Below are 22482 nucleotides of genomic sequence, written 5' to 3'. Positions count from 1 at the left end.
TAAAAAATATTTTTTTGATAAATGAACAAACATTTAATTGTTCATTTGAAAAGAAACAGAATGGACCAATGGTCACTCTCCAAGTCAACTGAAATGCTATGATGGTCAAAATGATGGAGACAAATGGGCCATGTAATGCTGGATTTATGTTGACTTTTCGAGTCTGCATATAAAGCTTCTGGATTAATGTTATGAATGCATAACTTAATCACTTATGTGTGTGTGTATACTGTATTGTGATGAGGACATATCCTATGATTTTATATCGATGATCTCGAAAATTTGTTAAACCGAAAACTTAGCCACCTATGATCCCAACCCTAGATTGACTAACAATCTTTTAATTGGAAGTTTAGAACTATAGTGATGCTTCCAAGTTCCAATTGCTTGATGCGCATTTGTGAAGCCACGTGTATATGTAGACAAGGTCAAATTTGGTTGGTCGGAGAAACATGATCTAACAGTAGATTTTGTTAGATTACTTTCATTTCGATGGGAAAAGCAACAGTCACTATGATTTGAAAAAACAACGAGATTTAAGGGGGGAAAGAAGAGAAAATGATAGATCATGGCTTTAATCCGTGATCGAATATCACGAGTTTGCGCGATGGTACAACGCACTATGCACTATGATGTCACCTTAATCCAATAATGTTTAAGTCTTTGGTCCTCTAACGATAATGACTTTTCTTCTTCTTAGTTTGCATTCCCTTTACGTCTCCACAAGCACTCTGCCTTTTAATTGTTTTGGACTTTTGCTGTTAATAACGATATTCTCTTAAATTCTGTTATTCTGAAGCTTAATTCGTATGGAACAAAGAAGTAAAAAGGGTTTATTAGTGTATATAGAGTCTCAACACAACAGAGTCTCAACACAACAGAGACTCTATATACACTAATAGGGTTATACGTGATTTTTGTTTCGTTTTAAAAGTCCATATTTCATATGATTTACCAGTATGCAGTATGTAAAAGTTATATGAAATAGAGGTCACCTAAGTTCTCGTTCATATATTCTTATGAACAAACAAATGAAATTGCAGGTCCACTTCACAACCGATAACCTCTTTTAGCCGAAGAATAAATTCGTTCAAAGACCAATTTAATACAATTCTTTATGGTCCATACGTTAGACAGATTAGAATTAAGCCACGTCTTTGGAGAATTCTAATCTAGATTATTTTCGAAAAACTAGTTTTTACTAGTTTAGCAAAGTTTTACTATATCAATATAATAAAAGTAACTTTGATAATGATATATCTTCTTAGGAAACGGTGACAGAGTTTTAGTTTAATCCTTTCTGTTACAAAACTCCTATTTCTTGTTTCGTTACTCAAATGTTATTTGGTTTTTACGTTTTTTATTGCTAATCCTGACATGCAACAGAAACATAAAAATGGAAGAACAGAATATCAACCTTGAAACCTGAACAAACAACTCAACGGAAGCAAACACCAAAAAAGAAAGAAATCGAAACCCATAAAATCTTGTGCAATTCTTTCAAATCAGAATTAACCATAGAGACAAAAAAAAGAAACATATATAATCATTCGAATTTGCAGAGTGATTAACGAAAAAACAATTGAAGATGGAGGAGACGAAGCAGTCATTGATAGCATCGTTGCCGTCGGCACCAAGAAAACCAAAGTCGAAAGTAGAGAGAGTTGTGAGGAAAACATTCAAAGGAACAGCTCATCTATCAAATCTGCTCCCAACCGGTTCTGTAATGAGTTTTCAAATAATGTGTCCGGTCCTAACCCATCAAGGTCAGTGTCCCACCATCACCAGTCGCTGGCTCACCTGCTTCCTCGTCTCCTTATGCGCCATCTCCTGCTTCCTCTTCTCCTTTACCGACTCCATTAGAGACCCAAACGGCAAGGTATATATACATATCTCTGTCACATTTTCCGCTGTTTTGTACCATTCATAACAACTTGTTGACATAAGCACCAAACTTAATGTTGCAGGTTAGGTACGGGTTGGCAACGTGGAGTGGGCTATTAGTGATGGATGGATCGATTACTTTAACGGAGGAGGAGAAGGAAAAGTATAAGCTCAAGATTCTTGATTTTATTCACGCAATCATGTCAATGCTCGTCTTCTTCGCAGTCTCCATGTTTGATCAGAACGTAACCCGTTGTTTATTCCCCGTTCCTTCCGAGGAAACCAAGGAGATTCTTACCAGTTTACCTTTTGTCATCGGCGTCATTTGTGGTGCCTTCTTCCTAGCGTTCCCTACACGCCGTCATGGCATCGGATCTCCCCTTACCAAAGAATAATTTCATACTCTAGACAAGAACTGAAAAACTTTTGTATAACAAAAAGATTTGTGATCTTCAATTTTTGTTTATGGAGGACATGTACCAAATCTTGAAAAAACTATTCTTTAAAAAGAAGACTTGTTTAACAACACGAAATTTAATGAAGAGGGAGATAATTCCCTATAAATTGTATATTACCAAATTTATCCCAATCTCCACACATCACAAGACAGAGATGCTTTAATCATCACCCAATAAGCTTCTTAAACCCAGCTTTCTGTTCCGCAGTTAATCTCGCTGGAAACTTGATATTGAACTTGATCCTTAAGTTCCCTTTCTTTGTCTGATCTTTCTGGAGTGGCATTCCCTCTTTAGGAACCACCTCTTCATACTCTGGATGGATCACATTTGTGATCGGGATTGTAAGTGTACGGCCATCAAGGGTCGCTATGTTTGCGGTGTAGCCTGTTAAGGCATCAGCTAGTGAGACTTTCTGTGTGACAATCAGGTCGTTGCCCTCACGGGTAAACACTGGATGGGGTTTCTCGTCAATGATGAAGACTAGATCCGCTGGAATCACACCTGGATGCTCATTGCCTTTCTCTGGGAATGTGATCTTTGTGCCTTTCTTCCACCCGGGTTTCACTCCAATCGTTAGAATCTCTTCCACTTGCATTGCCTTACTGCATTTACCAGAAGACAGATATTAGATATTGTTAAGACAACAACTAGGGTCAGCTCAAATCAACAATTAACCATATGGAAGCTGGGGAATGTTGCAGAATCTAAAAGCTTGAAACTTTGTTTCATATATGTTCATCATACTTGGGACTTGGGAGGTTGTATATTTCTAAAACCATGCTCTAGGTTGACTAGTAGATAAGCCTAATAACAAAATGTTATAAGTGTGATCGAAATGGTATCTGAGTTCAATCACTTACCCGCTGACATCTACAATCTCCCTGGAGATCTTCATCTTCTTGGTGGTTCCTTTGTAGAGATCTTCAAGGCTACAAGGCAACTTGTTCTCGATAGGAGCCACTTTCCTAGCTGCAGCGTGATGATGATGATGGTGATGATGATGCATAGCTCCTCCTCCACCTGCTCCTTCACCAAACGAGGCATACATATCATCACCAAACATGCGGCTAGCGAATCTCTGCCCTCCAGTGCCACCACCACCGCCACCAAACGGGGTCGAGAACCCGAAAAACTCAGCGAATATATCATCTGCACTTCTCGGGTTGAATCTGAAAGACGAAGATCCATCTCCTGTTGAGAAGTAGGATGCTCCACTAGTAGCAGCATTGGGAGGTGGCACATTCCCTTTTAACCCTTCCTCACCGTATTGATCATATACAGCTCTCTTTTGAGGATCGCTAAGAACCTAATCATCTCACAACAAAAACCAACATTAGCCTCATAAAAGCCTGAGTCAAATCAAACAATCTTAGTATGTTCCTCATAATCCTAAGCTACACATTGACAAGTACAGAGTGCCTAAGAGGTTCTCAATAATCAATCACAGAGTTAAGAAAACGGATAAATCATGACTCAGAAGATCAGCAAAGAAAGCACAAATTAAGAGCTTTGGAGATAACCTAGCTTGCCCAAATATAAAGCAATCATCTTTTACTATATACTATGATTCGAATTACTCAGGGACACGAAATCTAAAAACCCCACGAACCAACACAACATCAAATCGTGAAATCAGACTAATTGCATCTCATATCAAAAATCAGAAACAAGTTCGTGACCACCGACAGTATCAAGGGAATGAAAATTTCTCAATAGAAATAAAAATCAAAACTTTAGGGACGATTTCAATAAAGCAAAAGCAGTGGAGGAATCAAACACATACATCGTAGGCCTCAGAGATCTGCTTGAACTTAGCCTCAGCGTCTTTTTTGTTGTTAGGGTTCTTATCAGGATGCCATTTCATAGCGAGTTTTCTATAAGCTTTCTTAAGGTCATCGTCGTTAGCGCTTCTATCAACCTGTAAAACCTTGTAATAATCAACTCCCATCTCACCTTCTTCTTCTTTGTCTTCTCTCTTTCGTTTCTTCACTTTTCCTGAATTCGATTAAACAAAAAAAAGGAATTGGTAATTTCTGGATTTCTTGTTCGTCTCAGGTCTCTTCTTCTTCTTTGGCTTAGTATATCTCGTGGAAGGTTCGAGAAAACACGATCTTTGTTTGTCTCCGTTGACGGGGAGGTGACGGTGTTTTAAATCACAGCTTTGCCATCTTGCCTCTTCCCTTCTCCATTTCTTTTCCTTTTCTTCTTTTATTATCGCTCAAGTAATTCAGATTCTCCCATTTATATTATTAATTATAAAAACAATTAAATGTTATTTCCTCTTTCATTATGTGAAGGTATATGTTTGAGTTCGACTAATATTGCTAACTTTACCATAAAAGAACATGTCGACTAAGACATGTAACGTATTTATATAAATGTTGCTATTATTATGTTGTTCGAATTTAAATCCGATCGAATTAGTTGCTTCGAATTTAAATTGATCAAATGTAAATCCGATAAAATAGATGTTTTTGGAGTCCTTTATTTTGTGATTGGCTATATCGCCCAAATAAAATAAATTTTAAAGTGTTGATTATATATAGAGATGTTTGCCAAAGACAAGGTGTTTTATATAGAGACCATAGTAGAATACTATGGCCCAATGAATAGCCCAATTTATTATGGGCTGAGCCCACAATGGAATTCTTGATCGAGGGGTAATCTTCTTCCGTATAAGTACTTTTTTTTATCTGATAGTATTTATTTTTTACAGTTGAACCTTTTTGCTACAGTTCCTGAAGAAAAGCATAGTTCTTCTCTAACGAGCCATTCCAGAGAGACTTAGGGTTTACGCGAGAGCTCATAAGATAGAAGCTGCTCGATTCTTCCGAGTTTTACGAATTTCGATACTCATTGTTTGGATTCGTTGATTTGATCAGGTGATAGTCTGACTTACAATGGCTCCAGTTCCGGATCCGAACAGTGTTGGCGGTGGTGCGAAGCGGGACGAAGCTACGACGAAGATTCCTTCTAAGGATTCCAAGAAGAAAGATGATAAAAAGGAAGAGGATCTGGTGAGTTTTCTTTATATCGATTTCGATTATTAGTTGGAATCGTGCTTAGCTGAGTTAGAAAGAATCCAGGGAGATCGGAAAAAACTCACGATTAAGCTGTAGATTTTCCGAGATGTACGGTTTAGCTGATATATTGTGAATGTCGCATTGCTATTTAGAAAGCGAGGTTAAGAAGTTGGTTAAATCCACATTATAACTCGTTCTGGGAAGATACAATTCTTGTTAGGGTTTAAGTCACATGGAGTTAAATTAATAGGAATCTTTTGTACTATGGCTATGGTTTTAGCTGGTTTGATTGGCAGCTGACTCAATTTGCATATGATGTTATTGTAGTCTGAAGAGGACTTGCAACTAAAGCAGAATCTGGAGCTCTATGTTGAGAGAGTTCAGGACCCCAATCCTGAGTTACAGAAGATTGCTCTTGAAAGCATGAGGTAGTTTTTGTATCTCTTAAACCCATCCTTGATTTGATTAGATGCAAATATTCTGATAATTTTCTATTGGAGTTTCTTTAATGGGCTTATGACACTTCTTTTGCTGCTTTTAGTGCTTTCACTGTTTTCATAGTCTAATCTTGATCGATCTCTTTTGGTATGTAGGAAGGAAATTCGTGACTCAACAAGCTCCATGACATCAGTTCCAAAACCCCTCAAGTTTCTCCGCCCTCATTATGGAGTTCTTAAAGAATTTCATGCAAAAATGGCAGAGTCTGATCTCAAAGTACGATTTCAAACATTTTAAGTCATTTCTCATCAACACCGTCTTAGTCGTTCTACTGAGTCTGGATTATAAGATCGCACTCGTTTTTGCAGAAAATGTTGGCTGATATACTTTCTGTCCTGGCACTGACCATGTCTGCTGAAGGTGAAAGGGTATGCTTTCTTGCTACTGTTGTAGGAGTTTCTTGCCTATTGCTATTTGCTTCACATTCATTTAACTAGATTCCCTTTTGTTTTCCTCTTATGATATGCCTTACCAGATTTGTGTTTTGTGGTTCTTGGTAGAATTTGACTTAAGCTATTTGTTGCTGATCCTTTGTTATGCAATACTCTTTCAGGAAAGCTTAAACTATAGGTTGAATGGATCAGAGAGTGACATCGGATCGTGGGGTCACGAGTATGTCAGGAATTTGGCTGGAGAGATTGCAAAAGAGTATACAATACGTCAGGTTAGTAAACAATTTGGTCTTTGGCAATGTTCTTTAGCTCGAGGAGTTTCACTCATATTCTGGCAACGTCATGGATATTATGGTTTGTTAATGAATATTATGACAATGGGCTCGTTACTGAATATGGTTATAATGCTCATTCTTTTTGTTATATCAGGGTGAAGAGTCCTCTATTGAAGACTTAATGGATCTTGTGCAGCAAATTGTTTCTTTTCACATGAAGGTGAGATCCTTGTCATTCTTACTTTTCTTGTAATAACAAGGGGTCCATTGTATATTAATATAAGTTTCATTGATAGGCGTGAAATTTGCGCCTCTTGTTTTGTTCACATTTTTGAAGGATTCCCTTTTGTTCTTTGCAGCATAATGCCGAAACCGAAGCTGTTGACCTTTTAATGGATGTTGAGGATCTTGATCTCTTACTTGAGCATGTTGACAATACAAATTTCAGGAGGACGTGCAACTATCTCACGAGTGCAGCAAAGTAATTTCAATATGTTTAGCTTATTCATTCGACTGGCGTTTCACCCTTAATTATGTTATTTTCATATGAGACAAGCTCTCATGAGCTTTGCTTGGTTATCTTGCACATTATCAGTCCCGTTGATATTGTATGTTTTTTTCCAGGTATCTTCCAGGACCAGATGACATGTTGGTTCTAGATATTGCTTACATGATCTACATTAAGTTTGCAGAATATCCAAACGCGCTGCAAATTGCATTATTTCTTGATAACATGCAGGTATGGTTCTAATCTTCATATAAAACTTAATATCCTCTTTCTGCAACATGGGAGCAGCTGGGAAAAGCTCTTCTTTAACTTATGTATTTTTCTTATGATATATATTTTTCCTTTGTGCAGTATGTGAAGCAAGTATTTACCTCATGTACCGATCTGGTAAAAAAGAAACAGTTCTGCTACATGATTGCACGTCATGTAAGTTCTTAATAATTTAAATTAGCATAAAGGTGCAGTACCTGATTTTTTATTTTCTTATATTTATTTTTCTCTTGTTATTTCTCCATGCAGGGTATGACCTTTGAGCTTGACCAAGAGATGGTTGCAAATGACGAAGACAAAGAAGCGCTACAGGATATTGTTAACAACTCTAAGTTGAGTGAAGGATATCTGACGCTTGCTAGGGATATTGAGGTCATGGAGGCCAAGACGCCTGAAGACATCTACAAGGTATATCAGTTTAATTGAATATTATGTCTGTTACTGGTTTATTTGGTTACAGGATATGTTTATGGAAGTGCCTCTTACCTGTCCACTGAAATTTGCAGGCTCACTTGCTTGATGGTAGGGCTAGCTCTGGTCCAAGTGTGGACTCAGCTAGGCAAAATCTATCTGCGACTTTTGTGAATGCATTTGTAAATGCTGGATTCGGCCAGGTATGATTACAGGATCTTAATGTGCAACATAAGAAGAACTTTGGAAGCTGCCCTTTTCATATATTTCCTTATTGCAGGACAAATTAATGACAGTACCATCTGACTCAACCAGTGGATCGGCTGGAAACTGGCTCTTCAAAAATAAAGAACATGGAAAGACCAGTGCAGTTGCTAGTCTGGTATACCTCATCTTACTTGATAAATTGATTAGCTATGTTTTTATTTTGGAAGTAAAATTGTAACACGAACTTGTTTTAACAACAATTCTAGGGTATGATTCAATTGTGGGATGTGGAGACCGGACTAGGTCATCTCGACAAATATTTCCATAGTAACGATAATCCCGTCGTTGCTGGAGCTCTGCTGGGAGTTGGGATTGTTAATTGTGGCATTAAGAATGATTGTGACCCTGTGAGTTTTTTTTTTTTTTTAATATGGGAACCTCTGTGTCACAATTTTTCGCCATTCATTCTCACTCAGCTCTCTTTCTCAGGCATTTGCCCTTCTTTCAGGTTATATTGACAATGAGGATTCATCTGTCCGAATTGGTGCTATTATGGGTCTCGGGATTGCATATGCGGGTTCCCAAAATGATCAGGTGAATACATGTTATCTTCTTACCTATGGTGCTAAGTTGAATGTTCTGTTGACGAGACAATAACATGCTCACTGTTTGGATAGATAAAAATCAGGTTGTCTCCAATACTAAATGATGCCAACGCACCTCTCGATGTGATTGCATTTGCTGCACTTAGTTTGGGGATGATTTATGTTGGTTCGTGTAACGAAGAGGTTGCACAATCTATTATATTTGCTTTGATGGATCGGAGCGAGGCAGAGCTGGGTGAAGCCCTCACTCGTTTCTTGCCTCTTGGACTTGGTCTTTTGTACCTTGGCAAACAGGTGGGCAGCCAGTCATACTTGATTATTTTTCTTGTTCGTGTACTTGATCGTTATTTCCCCGATTATTAGTTTTAACTTGTTCCAATATCGAGCAGGAAAGTGTGGAGGCTACTGCAGAAGTTTCAAAGACGTTCAATGAGAAAATCAGAAAGTATTGTGATATGACACTTCTTTCATGTGCATATGCTGGAACCGGGAATGTCCTTAAGGTATCTGATCAAGTGTGCTAGTGGTTGAATTAGATTATTCACTTCTTTCTAGTTTAGTCTGACTCTTCAAACTATTCAAACTATTCAGGTCCAAGACCTTCTGGCTCAGTGTGGAGAGCATCTGGTGAAAGGTGATATCCACCAGGGTCCAGCTGTGATTGGATTAGCTATGGTTGCTATGTCTGAGGAATTGGGTCTGGATATGGAGATCCGTTCTTTGGAGCGCGTACTACAGTATGGAGAGCAGAACATTCGACGTGCAGTGCCTTTGGCTCTTGGTCTCCTATGTATATCAAACCCAAAGGTGAGTATTATTTTTGCATATCTAGTTTTCGGCGGCGTGCAGTTACTTTTCTGCTTAAGAATACTGTTGTTACTCTCTAACTTTTTTATAATTCCAGGTGACTGTTATGGACACTTTGAGCAGACTAAGCCATGACACAGATTCAGAAGTTGCAATGGTGAGTTATCTTTTCGCCACTCATGGTTGAGGTAGAGTAGTTATTTCTTTGACTTGCTATGCAGCGTTGGACTGATGTTTCATCTGATTCCTACAGGCAGCAATTATCTCCCTTGGATTGATAGGCGCTGGAACCAACAATGCAAGGATAGCTGGCATGCTTAGAAATCTCTCCAGCTATTATTACAAGGATGCCAGCCTTCTTTTCTGTGTAACGTTTTATGATTTCTTTTTAAGTTTTCATGGAATAAACACGGTTTCTACTTATGATAGGCTTGTTCTCATTGTCTTAAGTCACAATGCAGGTGCGCATCGCTCAAGGGTTTGTGCATATGGGAAAGGGTCTCTTAACTCTCAATCCTTTCCACTCCGAACGGCTCTTGCTATCGCCGTAAGTTATAACATATATTTTATGTATACTTTGCTTTCAAAGCTCCACCTTGTGAATCCTAAACTTGGGTGTTGTATTTTGTACCTAGAACCGCACTTGCTGGTATAGTGACATTGTTGCATGCATGCCTTGACATGAAATCCATTATACTGGGGAAATATCACTATGTGCTCTACTTCCTTGTTTTGGCGATGCAGGTGAGTGCAATTTTCTGTCTGATGACTTTTTTTTTAATGAACTAAGTTTATCTACTAACACAATACGGTTTGAGTGTGTAGCCAAGGATGATGCTGACGGTGGATCAGAGCCTGAAGCCCATCTCGGTGCCAGTGCGGGTAGGACAAGCGGTTGATGTGGTTGGACAGGCAGGCCGACCTAAGACAATCACTGGGTTCCAAACGCACTCAACACCTGTTCTCCTTGCTGCTGGGGAGAGAGCTGAACTCGCAACCGAGAAGTATGTTGTTCCTCTAATCCCCTTGTTACATTATCCTACTCGAAATAAAACTCTGTTTTACATATTGGAATCTAAAAAAACTCTGCTTCTTTTTGGGTCACAGGTACATTCCGTTGTCGCCCATATTAGAAGGTTTCGTCATATTGAAGGAAAATCCAGACTACAGAGAGGAGTAAATCCAAAGTTGCAAGCATTTGAAGAAAGAGAGAGAGCCTTTGAATACTTTCACTACGGTTGTCAAAAGTTTTTTAGTTTATTCCCGTCTGTTCCCAGGAAATGGTTCACAATCTCTCCTTTTAAAAGAAAAAATAGCTTCATTGCAATATATAGGAACTTCTTGTGCACTACTTTAATATCGCATTCTAAAAGCTGGATAAGTTTCCAAATCCAATTCTCTTAACCTGCAACTCCTTCAAATCAACTCGTTCGACGTTTCTATAAACTTGGCTTATTGATTATGGGCTCTTTGGTTTGCTGCCCTGGAACTTCAAGTTCTTGGTTTGTACGCACTCCAACTTCAATTTGTGACATGCAAAGGCTCCTCTCGTTGTTTCCGGATTTGGCCAAAACTATGTAATATTATTAAAATGTTGAAAGGGTGACCCAGCTAGCCCGGCTACATATTTACAATTTTACATAGATGGCGTGCACGACTCACTTGTTTCCTCGGTGTATCTTTTTTTTTTTTTTTTGAATAAGTTCGTTCCCAAACATAAACCAGAAGTATAAAATCTTATTAAAATTAGCAACCAGCAAAAGCAAAAATCATGTACATGTATATTGAGGGTTTTAGTTTCTGTCACTAACTATATGAACTTTGCCTAAAGAAAAAAAAAACAAATAATGAAATAAATGAATGGAATACAGTTTTCACCGTTTGTTCTGGTATACATATGGGGTATATCGAGATTAATTAATCTCCTCCGGCCAGGAAAAAAAAAGTAAAAAAGGAAAATTTAATGGCCGCGACCTCTTGGACTTGGACCCGACGCCAAACGCTGAAACCAAGAATCCACCGTCGATTTCATCTTCTCCACCGTCATAGTCGCACTTCCATCTCCCGATTTTTCAGTAAGAACCCTCCCCGCCGCAGCCGGAACCACCACGTGTTCTACGAAAAACAACGACACCATCACAACCACAATCAAAACAGTAGACCAACTAACTCTTCTCATCGTATTTTACTTTCTCTTCTTTATGTTGTACCGACAAGTAATAAAATAAAACAGAAGCCTTTTTTTTGTTTGATATCAAAGAAAATTAAGAGATATGGTTATGTGGGAAATCAAATAAATGAGAGGGAATATTTATAGTTATTTGACGAGGAAGCGGTCATGACTTGAGAGAGTTCATCACTTAGGTCGGGTTTTCCCGGCGCTAGCTCACGATTTTGCGTGTTGACCAAGTATTATGACTTGAACGGGTCGCTCTTATGACACTTTACGATGTGCCAAATTACATTTATACCCATTTTGGTGGTTTTTAGTTTTTTAGAGGTAAAAAATAATCAATGAGAATTTTGTTAACGAAATTATATTTACACATAAATTTTTTAAAAACAAGTGTTTTATTCGAAAAACTAATTGATGCAATTTTATCAAGATGTTTACGCGGTACCAATGATTAATTTATACTAGATCATTTGATAGCAATTGTATCTTTCAAAGATACAATTCTTATTTAAGCTATTTATTTTAATAGAATCACATATCAATAAAATATTTCAAGAAATTTCGCAATATATCATAGGCATAATTTCGTTCTGAAAAGTCTTATATGAAATTTGAAACTTAACGCGTAAGTTACCATTGACTAAATAAAAGTACCGTAGGAGGACCAATTCACAGTTTCACTTAAATAATTCTCTTGTCAGTGTAGTTTGAGTGGACAATAATCCATTATGAGTTAATGAAAAAGGTTGAAATGTAAGATAAAATTACGTATCAACTGCGTTAGTAGGTATATAAGTAGTTAGAGAACAAAGTAAAGTGTTTGGTAGGTGGTTTTTTCCTATTTGAATACTTGAAAAGCTTGTGTGAGTTTGTTGCTAAATAGTATAAAATGTATACAAGCATATGAGTGTTCTTTGAATTCAACTATATTTTAAAGGACTGTTTAATTATAAGAAACCTTAAAATTCAAAACACGAGAATCTTGACTTGTCCAAATTTGAAGAATAGTCTTGTATTAACCAACTTTACTAGTAAAAGTCCAACGGTAATGATATTGTATTCAAAGTCATGCATTTTAGGTAACCAGAGAATTCTTCAGAGTTTTGTTTACAATAACATCTTCGGATTGGATCAAAACAGATTTAAATAGTTTGAATCAATTATTTGTTATCGGCCGTACTCGAATTCATGATTTTAAAGAACTCAACTCCTTGATAAATTATTAAACACTAACCTTGTAAATGTCCCGCATTTTGTAACAGAAAAACTTAAACTCGAGCAAGTTTTGCAATAGTAACTTTTGGGCCAATTATAATAAATTATAAAAAGCCCATTAAGGACTAAATATTTTTAAGTTAGGCCCATCTCAGATTCGTCACCTCTCCCAAAACCTCTCATCTAGGGTTTTTCTGTCTGGAGAACTTAGCTCACTTTTGACTCTGTATCTCTCTGTGTCTCTCTTCCCCGTTAGTCTTCGTCGTGACCTTTTTGTAGTATTAAGCAATGAAGATTAAGACGTTATCAAGATCGGTTGATGAATACACTCGAGAAAGAAGTCAGGATCTTCAGGTAATTTTTGCATATCCAATTCGTTTCCCATATCACAAAATTTAGCTTTAGACTATCAATAACATTATCAATTCGTTTCCAGAGGGTCTTTCACAACTTCGACCCAAGTCTTCGACCTATGGAGAAGGCCGTGGAATACCAGAGAGCTCTTACAGCTGCCAAATTAGAAAAGGTGTGCTCTTGAGTTTCAATTTTGATTGTCTGTGTTGTTTAGTTATGGAGCAGTCCCCAAATTTGGCTCTGTTTTTGTTTTTCTGTAGATATTTGCAAGGCCGTTTGTTGGAGCAATGGATGGTCATCGTGATGGAGTCTCATGTATGGCGAAGAACCCAAATTACCTCAAAGGAATCTTCTCTGCTTCTATGGATGGAGGTAATTATCTAATGGCATATTTATGTAAGCTGGTTGTTTGTATCCATTGATGTTACTGATACTATGTATCGTTTTCTTCTCTGCAGATATTCGCCTTTGGGATATCTCTTCAAGGTTAAAATCTTGAAAACGAAATCCCCTCTGAATTAATTTGAACTTCATTTAGTATTAAAGGCTTTGCTTTGTGCTGTGCTTTTGGTAAATGAATTCTGGAACTTGAAACATGCAGGCGTACAGTTTGCCAATTCCCTGGTCATCAAGGTGCTGTGCGTGGTCTTACTGCATCAACCGATGGAAATGTATTGGTTTCATGCGGAACTGATTGCACGTAAGATATAATAACAATTTATTGTTCCAGTCGGTGATCAGATTTTTGGCTGTTAAACTAAGGTTAATGGATTTGTGCAGTGTTCGTTTGTGGAATGTTCCTCGTCCTTCACTTGAAGATTCTAGCATTTCATCTGAGAATTTCATTGAGGTAGTTCTTTCAATATTGTATTATCTGGAGCTTTCTCTTGCTGGTATATAACTACAAGCTTTTAACAAACTATTTTTTCAGCCATCTGCAACCTATGTCTGGAAGAATGCTTTCTGGTAGACTTCGTACACACTCTTTATGCGATTTCTCATGATTCTGTTGGTACAAAAAACTTGAGTTACTAAGCTTTTTGTCATTTCTAGGGCTGTTGATCATCAGTTTGAAGGTGACCTTTTTGCTACGGCCGGAGCTCAACTTGATATATGGAATCATAATAGGTACTCAGGCTCCTGCTAAAAGAAATCTTTGGTGTTTGTTTTAATTTTACGTAAGCAGGGCTTATGGTTTTACTTTTTGTAATTAGGTCTCAGCCAGTTCAGAGTTTCCAGTGGGGAACTGACTCTGTAATATCTGTTCGGTTTAATCCTGGAGAGCCTAATTTATTGGCTACATCAGCTAGGTATATTCTTTCTACTTTATACTTGTATATGTCATGTAATTGTCTGTGCTACACCTTCCAGAGCTTTCTCTAACACTGTAAGGGGATATCTCTTCTTCCAGTGACCGGAGCATAACCATATATGATCTCCGCTTGTCTTCTGCGGCAAGGAAAATTATCATGATGGTATAGTTGAAACTTTTTTACATATTCTCGTCATATTTAATCATTAATACCCTTCAAACTAAACAATTGCAACCGTGGTCTGCTAATTGCTTTTCTTTTGGCAGACAAAAACAAATTCAATTGCATGGAACCCCATGGAGCCTATGAACCTGACAGCTGTAAGTGATAATCATAAAGTGAATTTTTCTGTGATGGGCTATGCTAAATCAGCGTTTGTCTTTTGCTTATGTGCTAATTTTATCCCATGGGGAAACTGAATAGGCTAATGAAGATGGAAGTTGCTATAGCTTTGATGGTAGAAAGTTGGACGAAGCCAAGTGCGTGCATAAAGATCATGTTTCTGCAGTGTAAGAATGAAGAATGATTTATCTCAAGTATCAGCTATAATATTTAACAAGATATCATCCAAATGCATTATGATTATCTAATTTCATCATTTTTCAGGATGGATATTGACTTTTCACCGACTGGTCGTGAGTTTGTTACGGGTTCTTATGATCGATCTGTGAGAATCTTCCCATACAATGGAGGACACAGCAGGGAAATCTACCATACAAAGAGGATGCAGAGGTACAATCTACTGAACAGTCTATATATACTTCAAGTTCAGATGTTCTAGTGTACCACCTTGGTAATTTGATTTAGTCTAAGCAATTTCTAAATTTCATTTCTTTTTTCTTGTAGAGTATTCTGTGTCAAATATAGCTGTGATGCTACATATGTAATATCGGGCAGTGATGACACCAATCTCAGGCTATGGAAGGCAAAGGCATCAGAGCAATTGGGAGTTGTAAGATTCTGTGAATTTATACAAAATAAAGACCAAAAAAGAGTTACCACAGGCTTAGCAGTTGATCCAATAGTGCATATGATTATGAGATATTACTCGTACATGCTTTCTTAAGAAGTTTTAACTTGGAACGGTGAATTGTCAATGTTAATTGGTGTGTTGTGCTGCAGATTCTTCCAAGGGAACAAAAGAAGCATGAGTACAACGAGGCTGTGAAGAACCGGTACAAGCATCTTTCTGAGGTTAAGCGCATTGTGAGGTAAATGACCAATGAAAACTGTGGTTTTATCCCATGCTTTAACTCTGGAGATTGTCAAAAGATAACTATAGTAACATGGTAACGTTTTGGTTATTGTGAATTACAGACACAGGCACTTGCCAAAACCAATATACAAAGCGATGGGTATCATTCGAACTGTGAACGATTCGAAGAGAAGAAAAGAAGCACGAAGGAAAGCTCACAGTGCTCCAGGAACAGTGGTCACAGCACCTCTGCGCAAAAGAAAGATCATCAAAGAAGTGGAGTGACTCTACTCTTTCTCCGTTTGTTCCTTTCAAGGATGATGATACGTGGAGAGGATTGTATTGGTATAGTGAGGGTAAGATTAGGAACATGAACATTTTTGCTGTGTTGTAAGCCTTTCTTTATGCCATTAAGTTATTACCCATTTCGTTTTCTTTTTTCTCTTCACTACGTATTGTGTTCATTAACTATTCGTTTTTGGTGTTACAAAGCTGATCTTCAAAGTAACATTCTGATTTCAAAGATTTATAAAGTTTGGAATTAGACCGACTTAACTAGACAATGGTTCTATGATCCGTCGATGAATTTTATGCACTTACAATTTGTCTTAACAATGACATTAATCAAGGATGAGATGCTTTCGATGTAAAAAGTTGGGCAAAACTCTCTGTAACCGAGAGGGTACAATAGTGTACATCAAATAGTAATTAATGAAAAAACAAAGACATTAGTAAAGTTTAAGAAAGAAAAACTTATTTTTACTGTATTAGATAGTGCACAAGCAAGCTCTCAATGGTCTTTAACTTACATCAACACAAATTAAAAGGAACAATTGCATTACGCCATTACCGCAGGCTCAATAGTTCTCCAGAGCAAGATCATGACCGCATATTTTAGGGTAAAAAAGAAGAAGCATATTCCTACAAGCAACTCTGGACCAGTCATACAATCTTCATCATCTAAATCAAAGACCTTCACGGTAGAAAAATCAGAACCCAACACTCTCAGGGGTTAACCTCCATAAACATACTAAAAGATCACTGATCACCACCAACATTGATCAGTTCATACTCAACGAGAGACAGATTGTTATCCTCCTTGACAGTGAAAGACGCGGCTCCAGTGGCTTCGATGCGTCCCCATTTATCAACTCCTAGCCTCATTGTACCCTTGAACATGTCTATCCTTGAATTGCGCAGTATCACCGTAGCACCCGGCTTCATAAGATCAACTATACACACACACACACACACAAAAAAAACCAATAACATCATTAGAGCTAATCAGTAGCCACATCAATTGCACGAAAACTGGTATAACAAAACTTCACATTATGAAAAGCTATGAAAGTTTTGGGATAATGTAGACCATTCAATTGAACATAACTCAACATCTAACCAAGCAAGTTTCATCATCACTATAGGTAAGACTATACAGAGTTACAGACCCTCAAGGCCAAGATTCTTTCAAGCTTCAATTTCACAAAGACATCACTAAATACACATACAATAACTGATACATCATTTACCAAATAGTACTAATAGAAACACATTTACCATTTGCTCAAAATAGAAATTGATTAAGACAAACGAGAGAACAACAAAGGATAAGACTTATCACTCTAATAAACTACGAAGACACCATTTCTATATCCATAAAGCAAGAGAAAAGTGGAGAAACAATAACCTTGATCGTTACGAGCAGTGAAGAGGATACACCCAGTTTCGTCACCGATGAGACACTCAACGATTCGACTAGGCTGAGAAGGACGACTCAGAGAACTCGCTGGACGAGTCTTCCGGGTAACAGGAACCACGATATTAGCCTCAATGACTTTAACAGTCAACGTGTGACCAGTCGTTCCAGGCTTTAGCTGTTCCACCTTCACAAACACCGGTTTTCTCTTCACCGTCGAAGTTCCCGTCGCAACCGCAGCAGTTCCAGTCGTCGCCATCGCTTCAAATTACAATACCCAGATTTCGCGTTCGCCCTAATTTGGTGGAATCGATAAAACTTTTGGAGAAGAGAAATGGGAATTTAGGGTTTATAAAGAAAAGACGACGATGTGCTCTCTCCCAAGACGGACGAGAGTTTTTATCACCTGCTTCTCACAGTTTCATGAGCTTGTCACGTGTCAATTTATTATTTGATATTAATGACTGCTCTTTATTTATTATTACGTAAATGTGAAATATTATTACACAGGTGGATACTGAAAAGACACTAGTGACTAGACTAATAAAGCTTCTTTGGTGCTTTGGTTTCTGCAACTAGCACCAACGCTTGCTCTTCTTCTGCTGACCGCGGTGAAGTTGACTTATCCTCCGGCGATTTTTGTTGCTCCGGGTGAGTTTTTTCTTGTTGCTTCTTCTCCTCCTCATCCTCGGAATCTAACTGTAGATTCTGTCGTCTGTATCTGATTACTACTACTATGATAAACACTGCAATAAAACGGGTCTTGAGAGAAGTTAGATTCCAGAATGCAGTAACTGCAGAGCCTGCTACGAATTTCTTGTGTGTGCAAACTCCCCAAGCTTCAACAAATCTCCTTTGTGCACACTCAACTACACATAAGCAAAGATCAAAGAATCCTTAGTGTCAATCATTGGAACCATCAAAGAGCTACGCAGTCTGTTAATAGAGTTTACCTTTTTGGTTAAGCTGACTTGCGTAACATGAATATAGCTTTGGAATAGTGAAGCTAAGGAAGAAACCTGTTTAAAGAAACAATGCATACTCTGTGTCAATTCTACTAGATACAACTAAAGAAAACAGTTTAGCTTTCTTTGGAGTAATGTTGACATATAGTGTTTCAACAATCATACCAAAAGCACATAATCTCCACAATGTTATGAGGTAACCATACTCAGCTCCCATTAGAACAAAAGGTGCCACCTGAAATCAAAGTAAAAACAGTGTAAGAAGGACAAAATCAACGTGAGAGTCACATTCATTGGAGAGAAGTTTTATGAGAATGGCAAAGTTTTGTAAATTCTACTTTGAGTGTCATTGCTGGTTCACCAGAGAAAAGCTCACTCGTCTTTGAAATTGCTAAATTGGTGATGGGAAGCATTCGTCTAGCTATTCGTAATACATCATCTTCACTCAATTTAAGCTCTCTCCGCGCTTCTTCAGTAACCCTTTATGGTAACAAATGGATCAAAACTTCAGTCAACTGCAGTTCAAGCTGATATTTATGTACTGGGACCTTAAAAGTTTGTACCTTTGGCGAAGAGTATTTGACAAGAACGATACCCCAAGAAACAAAAGTCCAAGATAGGAGATCGCTGAGAAAACACTTCAAACCACACAAAGTTTCATTATCAACTCATGAATGTGAAAAATGATTAAAGCTAGAAAGATAAACCTTGACAGAGAAATCAATGTTACCTAAAGTTAAATCCTTTAGCAGCAAAGCAAGTAGATAGGAAACATATACAGCCAAAACCAAACCAAAGTGTTGATTTCGCAACATCTCTCCACATAATCAAATCGCTTATATTCTCTCTAATCCGCTCTAAATCACCTTGACAAACATCTTGAGCTGAATTACACAAATCATTGAGCAATTATTAGAGCACGAAAGTGAAATCGAATGAGCTAATAGACAGAGGAAGGACATACGTTGATCTGAAGATGGACTAGGAGAAGCTAACAGAGGAACAGAACTGTGCTTCTCCTTCTTAGATCGACCCAACTTCTTCTGTTTCCTCTGGTTTTGTTTCTTTTCATCGGTCACGACAACAATTGGCTCCGTATTTTCCTTTGTATCTACCATCGCCTCCGACCTTAGTCTCGACCTCCGGAAATTCCTCGGCGACGGCGAGGCCAAAAGACCATTTTGCCCTCCCTTCGTCTTACTCCGTCGTGCCGTCACAGCAGCCTCCGCAGCTTCCATATCGAACCGATTGCTTAAACGGGTTCTCGATTTACGAAGAGGGGAAGGAGATAAAAGGAGAATCTCACGAAGAGTAACAGGAGAAGATGGTGAACTGAGAGAAACAGGTGATGGGTAAGGAGTACCGTTGTTGTTCTTCGGAGACAATAAAACCAAATCGAGAGATGGAATGTGAGATTTTACGAGAGTTTTGTTGTTTCGAGCTAGACGCAAAGCGGATCTAGTATTCGAACGGAGAGAAGGAGGTGTGGTAGTAGAGTCCATTGTATGAGAAAGTTTTTTTTGGGAAAAAGAGAGAACTTTTTTCGAATCTGAAGTGATTAAATGAGAGGAATCTCTGGGAATTTATTAGGGTTCTTGAAGATGTGATTTGGGGATTCTTAATTCCGACAATTTGAGCTCTCTGCTTTTTCTCCGGCTACTGTGGATCAGAGAGCCGTTGATGAAGAAAGAAAGTAAAAGACAAATCTTTTGCATTTTTTAAATTTGACGGCGGCAAAGTGGGTCCGTCTCTTTTAACGGTAAAGATAAAGTCTTGATTCAACATTATTCATGTCTTTTTCTACTTGACTCAAACAAAGAAATAAGATTAAGAAACATAGAGTTTCTTATATGAAAATGACATGATTATTGTTTTTTACACCACAAAAATTGCAGATTTTTTATTTGGTTGTGTATAGTCTCTCTATAGATGAGTGGTTTAGATTTTGCCATTGCTCAGAGCTTGAAAAGAAGATTCTGTTTTCTTGAGATGGCGTTTGCAGAAGCCATTGAGCCTCTCAAGTGCATCTTCCAGCATCTGAGCTTCTACTCCAATTGTTATCCTTATCCAGTTCTTCAATCCCAAAGCCACTCCTGGTAGTAAGACGAGGTTTTCTTCTTTGGCTAGCTTCATACAGAAATCCATGTCGTCTTCTATGTCCTCCAACAATGGAAGCTTCAGCTTCGTCTGCAGTTTAATTGTTGTTAAGAAATAAGAATCATCCAAATTGATCTAGAATCATGAAAGAGTATAAGAGACGTTGGTGGTGGTACCAATAAGTAAGTGCATGACTCAGGTTTCTTGTTGCAGACCAAGCAAGGAATCTCCTTGAGCCTATCACAGACCAATTCCACGTTTTGTTTCAGCATCGAATTCTTCTTGGCAAACAACTCTTTATTCGCTTTCCCTAAAATCTCAGGAAGTGCAGCTTGAACAATAGTTGTAGCATCTGGAGTTATGTCAAGGTTCTGTTGAATGGACTGTACCATCTGTTACAAGAAAAAGGAAAAAACAGAGTGATTACTTGTAACACAAGCGACAAAAACACAAGTTAGTATGATGATCAGTAAAAAGGAAGACAGACCCCTGTGGACTTGAGAATTCCTCTGGGGTCATTCAAAGCGATCCAGCCAATTCTCCAACCAGGAACAATCCATCCTTTCGATATACCGCCCAAAGTGATAACCGGAGTTATCGAAGAAAACTCCCCCATTGGGACAAAAGGTTTGTCTCCGAAGATTGTTTGGCAATAAACTTCGTCTGTGATTACCATTATTCCCAGCTTCTTAGCCGTCTCCGCCACCTATAAAGGTTTCATTCATCAGCACCAATATTTCGAGTCTCTCACGAGTCAAAGCTAATTAAAAGTATGAATACGGACCTTCTTAAGATGATCGTAAGAGTAAACATTTCCACAGGGGTTGTTAGGGTTTATGATAACCATTGCAACTGTGTTCTCATCTGCCATGGCTTCGATGCCTGGGAGATCAATCTCCCATTCTTTCTCTGGAAGGAGATCGAACTTGCGGACCTCGAGTCCACTGTAGACGGCACGAGCCTCGTAGTGAGGGTAACTAGGCCTTGGGAGAAGGATGTTAGCGTTTGGTCGAGCCAGTGACTGAAGAACTACTTCTATCCCTTGGTTGCATCCGACAGTTATGAATACATCATTAGGCTTTACCTTGTTCGTCAAGTCTCGGTTCACGTAATCTGCGACCGCCCTGATTAACAAAACATTCCATGAAAATACTGTTAGGTTTTGAATGGTTACAGACTTACAGTGGGTGGAACAAAGTAATTAAGAGTAAAGTAAGAGAAAAATATTAGTATATTACTGTCTGGCTGGGAGAATTCCGGCGGCGGGGCCGTAAGAGTTACCCTTGCCGGAGCGAAGGACGTCGACCACGGCGTTCTCGACGAGGATGGAGGTGCGGTAACAAGGGTAGACAGAAGGGTCACCGTGAGCAAGGGGTAAAAGAGGCTTTTTCACATCCAGGCTGCATTCATCGAAGAGCTTGTAGACGATGACTCTCATCGTGACGCTGGAGGCTTTGGCTGCGTTGTCGCTTCCCCTGAAACGCCAAACGCTGATATCGGTTTCATCTTGCGTCTGCGTCTCGGTTTGATGGGAAGGAAGAACGAGGTTGCTGTTGTGGTTCATTGTGAATATATTCGTTGGGAGTAAGTAGCTATTGAAATCTAAATGTTGTGTTTATATGAAGAGAGGTCAACAAAGATATTTATAGATGAAGAAGTAAAACAATCGGAACTCTTTGGTTCATGCATGATTCTAAAATTGTCAAGCGTAGACTTTGTCTATGTCAGTACGTCAGATTGTCAATAGTAAACTGAAGTTATAGACTTTGAATGACGAAGATAATAATAAAGTATGATATATGATGTGCGTGACCATAATTAATTACGGCTTTGAATTACAGACTTTGAATGAAGATAATACTAAAGTATGATAGATGATGTGCGTGACCAAAAAAAAGAAGAAGCCAAAAGTTTTAACGTGAAATTTCCGTCGTTCGGATTCCAATGAAACATAATATTAGAAGAAGATGAATTGTGAAACGTAAGAATATTGATGATGCCTTACAAATGACAAGTTTTTTTTTTCAAAGTACGTGTAAGAAGGATTCGGACTAGCCTTATCGTAATAAGTTTTAATAAATTATTCATATAAGTTTCATCCAAAATTGACCAGTGTATATAGTGTAAGATGAA

The 22482-nt window shown here is 38.2% G+C and overlaps 8 protein-coding genes across 11 annotated transcripts; 3 read left to right on the top strand and 5 right to left on the bottom strand.

The window, feature by feature from the left end:
- Nucleotides 1-1588: 1588 nt before the first annotated feature.
- On the top strand, nucleotides 1589-2365 carry DMP7 (transmembrane protein, putative (DUF679 domain membrane protein 7); the record flags this gene model as incomplete). 2 transcript variants are annotated; one of them, NM_148380.2, is made up of 3 exons in its annotated part: nucleotides 1589-1666; nucleotides 1767-1879; nucleotides 1973-2365. In NM_148380.2, 3 exons carry the CDS (start codon nucleotides 1589-1591, stop codon nucleotides 2277-2279), a joined length of 498 nt encoding a protein of 165 aa, NP_680746.1. The 2 variants fall into 2 exon arrangements, with proteins under 2 accessions (NP_680746.1, NP_001328357.1); NM_001341919.1 differs by having other exon boundaries at nucleotides 1589-1879; nucleotides 1968-2279.
- On the bottom strand, nucleotides 2329-4592 carry AT4G28480 (DNAJ heat shock family protein). 2 transcript variants are annotated; one of them, NM_118990.4, is made up of 3 exons: nucleotides 4126-4592; nucleotides 3203-3648; nucleotides 2329-2944 (listed from the first exon to the last, which is right to left on the bottom strand). In NM_118990.4, the coding sequence occupies exons 1-3, from the start codon at nucleotides 4288-4290 to the stop codon at nucleotides 2509-2511; spliced, it is 1047 nt and encodes a 348-aa protein (NP_194577.1). In that variant the 5' UTR covers nucleotides 4291-4592; the 3' UTR covers nucleotides 2329-2508. The 2 variants fall into 2 exon arrangements, with proteins under 2 accessions (NP_194577.1, NP_001078458.1); NM_001084989.1 differs by having other exon boundaries at nucleotides 2364-2930; nucleotides 3363-3648; nucleotides 4126-4558.
- A 425-nt stretch (nucleotides 4593-5017) lies between these two features.
- On the top strand, nucleotides 5018-10869 carry RPN1B (26S proteasome regulatory subunit S2 1B). The gene is made up of 23 exons (NM_118989.6): nucleotides 5018-5359; nucleotides 5693-5793; nucleotides 5959-6079; nucleotides 6172-6231; nucleotides 6417-6527; nucleotides 6685-6750; nucleotides 6890-7011; nucleotides 7155-7269; nucleotides 7390-7464; nucleotides 7558-7716; nucleotides 7815-7922; nucleotides 8000-8101; nucleotides 8193-8333; nucleotides 8416-8520; nucleotides 8604-8825; nucleotides 8921-9034; nucleotides 9123-9338; nucleotides 9436-9495; nucleotides 9592-9705; nucleotides 9800-9885; nucleotides 9974-10082; nucleotides 10164-10342; nucleotides 10446-10869. Exons 1-23 carry the CDS (start codon nucleotides 5243-5245, stop codon nucleotides 10516-10518), a joined length of 2676 nt encoding a protein of 891 aa, NP_194576.5. The 5' UTR covers nucleotides 5018-5242; the 3' UTR covers nucleotides 10519-10869.
- A 69-nt stretch (nucleotides 10870-10938) lies between these two features.
- AT4G28460 (uncharacterized protein) lies at nucleotides 10939-11608 on the bottom strand. Its single transcript, NM_118988.3, has one exon. It carries the CDS (start codon nucleotides 11515-11517, stop codon nucleotides 11299-11301), a length of 219 nt encoding a protein of 72 aa, NP_194575.2. The 5' UTR covers nucleotides 11518-11608; the 3' UTR covers nucleotides 10939-11298.
- A 1283-nt stretch (nucleotides 11609-12891) lies between these two features.
- Nucleotides 12892-16197, top strand: AT4G28450 (WD repeat and SOF domain-containing protein 1). The gene is made up of 16 exons (NM_118987.8): nucleotides 12892-13083; nucleotides 13166-13255; nucleotides 13344-13455; nucleotides 13542-13569; nucleotides 13685-13783; nucleotides 13864-13933; nucleotides 14015-14049; nucleotides 14137-14211; nucleotides 14298-14393; nucleotides 14495-14558; nucleotides 14663-14716; nucleotides 14820-14905; nucleotides 15003-15128; nucleotides 15243-15348; nucleotides 15519-15607; nucleotides 15714-16197. Exons 1-16 carry the CDS (start codon nucleotides 13018-13020, stop codon nucleotides 15874-15876), a joined length of 1359 nt encoding a protein of 452 aa, NP_567810.5. The 5' UTR covers nucleotides 12892-13017; the 3' UTR covers nucleotides 15877-16197.
- Nucleotides 16198-16213: 16 nt separating this feature from the next.
- On the bottom strand, nucleotides 16214-17704 carry AT4G28440 (Nucleic acid-binding, OB-fold-like protein). Its single transcript, NM_118986.3, has 2 exons — nucleotides 17279-17704; nucleotides 16214-16823 (listed from the first exon to the last, which is right to left on the bottom strand). Exons 1-2 carry the CDS (start codon nucleotides 17544-17546, stop codon nucleotides 16630-16632), a joined length of 462 nt encoding a protein of 153 aa, NP_194573.1. The 5' UTR covers nucleotides 17547-17704; the 3' UTR covers nucleotides 16214-16629.
- Nucleotides 17705-17735: 31 nt separating this feature from the next.
- On the bottom strand, nucleotides 17736-19969 carry AT4G28430 (Reticulon family protein). The gene is made up of 7 exons (NM_118985.3): nucleotides 19217-19969; nucleotides 18983-19136; nucleotides 18816-18890; nucleotides 18591-18732; nucleotides 18418-18487; nucleotides 18241-18306; nucleotides 17736-18156 (listed from the first exon to the last, which is right to left on the bottom strand). Exons 1-7 carry the CDS (start codon nucleotides 19752-19754, stop codon nucleotides 17828-17830), a joined length of 1374 nt encoding a protein of 457 aa, NP_567809.1. The 5' UTR covers nucleotides 19755-19969; the 3' UTR covers nucleotides 17736-17827.
- Nucleotides 19970-20007: 38 nt separating this feature from the next.
- AT4G28420 (Tyrosine transaminase family protein) lies at nucleotides 20008-21939 on the bottom strand. Of its 2 annotated transcripts, NM_001036662.2 has the most exons (5): nucleotides 21588-21939; nucleotides 21134-21473; nucleotides 20837-21055; nucleotides 20526-20741; nucleotides 20008-20439 (listed from the first exon to the last, which is right to left on the bottom strand). In NM_001036662.2, the coding sequence occupies exons 1-5, from the start codon at nucleotides 21911-21913 to the stop codon at nucleotides 20191-20193; spliced, it is 1350 nt and encodes a 449-aa protein (NP_001031739.1). In that variant the 5' UTR covers nucleotides 21914-21939; the 3' UTR covers nucleotides 20008-20190. The 2 variants fall into 2 exon arrangements, with proteins under 2 accessions (NP_001031739.1, NP_194571.1); NM_118984.3 differs by having other exon boundaries at nucleotides 20426-20741; nucleotides 21588-21938.
- Between the last annotated feature and the right edge of the window lie 543 nt (nucleotides 21940-22482).

The sequence above is a fragment of the Arabidopsis thaliana genome, chromosome 4, assembly GCF_000001735.4.
Source record: "Arabidopsis thaliana chromosome 4, partial sequence".
NCBI lineage: Eukaryota > Viridiplantae > Streptophyta > Magnoliopsida > Brassicales > Brassicaceae > Arabidopsis > Arabidopsis thaliana.
Note: the sequence above shows the minus strand (reverse complement) of the source record. Positions and strands in the feature narration are given on the sequence as shown.

What these genes read in the sequence shown, in the direction of transcription:
- RPN1B (NM_118989.6), top strand. Translation starts at nt 5,243, where the DNA reads ATGGCTCCAGTTCCGGATCCGAACAGTGTTGGCGGTGGTGCGAAGCGG. An exon ending in TATTTCTTGATAACATGCAG is followed by an intron (nt 7,270 to 7,389) that starts GTATGGTTCTAA and finishes TCCTTTGTGCAG; the next exon opens with TATGTGAAGCAAGTATTTAC. An exon ending in TCCTTGTTTTGGCGATGCAG is followed by an intron (nt 10,083 to 10,163) that starts GTGAGTGCAATT and finishes TTGAGTGTGTAG; the next exon opens with CCAAGGATGATGCTGACGGT.
- AT4G28430 (NM_118985.3), bottom strand. Translation starts at nt 19,754, where the DNA reads ATGGACTCTACTACCACACCTCCTTCTCTCCGTTCGAATACTAGATCC. An exon ending in TAGTCCATCTTCAGATCAAC is followed by an intron (nt 19,137 to 19,216) that starts GTATGTCCTTCC and finishes TGTGTAATTCAG; the next exon opens with CTCAAGATGTTTGTCAAGGT. An exon ending in GTGGAGATTATGTGCTTTTG is followed by an intron (nt 18,307 to 18,417) that starts GTATGATTGTTG and finishes TTCTTTAAACAG; the next exon opens with GTTTCTTCCTTAGCTTCACT.
- AT4G28420 (NM_001036662.2), bottom strand. Translation starts at nt 21,913, where the DNA reads ATGAACCACAACAGCAACCTCGTTCTTCCTTCCCATCAAACCGAGACG. An exon ending in GGAATTCTCCCAGCCAGACA is followed by an intron (nt 21,474 to 21,587) that starts GTAATATACTAA and finishes TTTGTTAATCAG; the next exon opens with GGCGGTCGCAGATTACGTGA. An exon ending in AGTCATGCACTTACTTATTG is followed by an intron (nt 20,440 to 20,525) that starts GTACCACCACCA and finishes ATTAAACTGCAG; the next exon opens with ACGAAGCTGAAGCTTCCATT.
- AT4G28440 (NM_118986.3), bottom strand. Translation starts at nt 17,546, where the DNA reads ATGGCGACGACTGGAACTGCTGCGGTTGCGACGGGAACTTCGACGGTG. An exon ending in CACTGCTCGTAACGATCAAG is followed by an intron (nt 16,824 to 17,278) that starts GTTATTGTTTCT and finishes GTGTGTGTATAG; the next exon opens with TTGATCTTATGAAGCCGGGT.
- AT4G28450 (NM_118987.8), top strand. Translation starts at nt 13,018, where the DNA reads ATGAAGATTAAGACGTTATCAAGATCGGTTGATGAATACACTCGAGAA. An exon ending in CAAGGAAAATTATCATGATG is followed by an intron (nt 14,559 to 14,662) that starts GTATAGTTGAAA and finishes TTCTTTTGGCAG; the next exon opens with ACAAAAACAAATTCAATTGC. An exon ending in AGCCTATGAACCTGACAGCT is followed by an intron (nt 14,717 to 14,819) that starts GTAAGTGATAAT and finishes GAAACTGAATAG; the next exon opens with GCTAATGAAGATGGAAGTTG.
- AT4G28480 (NM_118990.4), bottom strand. Translation starts at nt 4,290, where the DNA reads ATGGGAGTTGATTATTACAAGGTTTTACAGGTTGATAGAAGCGCTAAC. An exon ending in AGATCTCTGAGGCCTACGAT is followed by an intron (nt 3,649 to 4,125) that starts GTATGTGTTTGA and finishes TGAGATGATTAG; the next exon opens with GTTCTTAGCGATCCTCAAAA. An exon ending in GAGATTGTAGATGTCAGCGG is followed by an intron (nt 2,945 to 3,202) that starts GTAAGTGATTGA and finishes TGGTAAATGCAG; the next exon opens with TAAGGCAATGCAAGTGGAAG.
- AT4G28460 (NM_118988.3), bottom strand. Translation starts at nt 11,517, where the DNA reads ATGAGAAGAGTTAGTTGGTCTACTGTTTTGATTGTGGTTGTGATGGTG.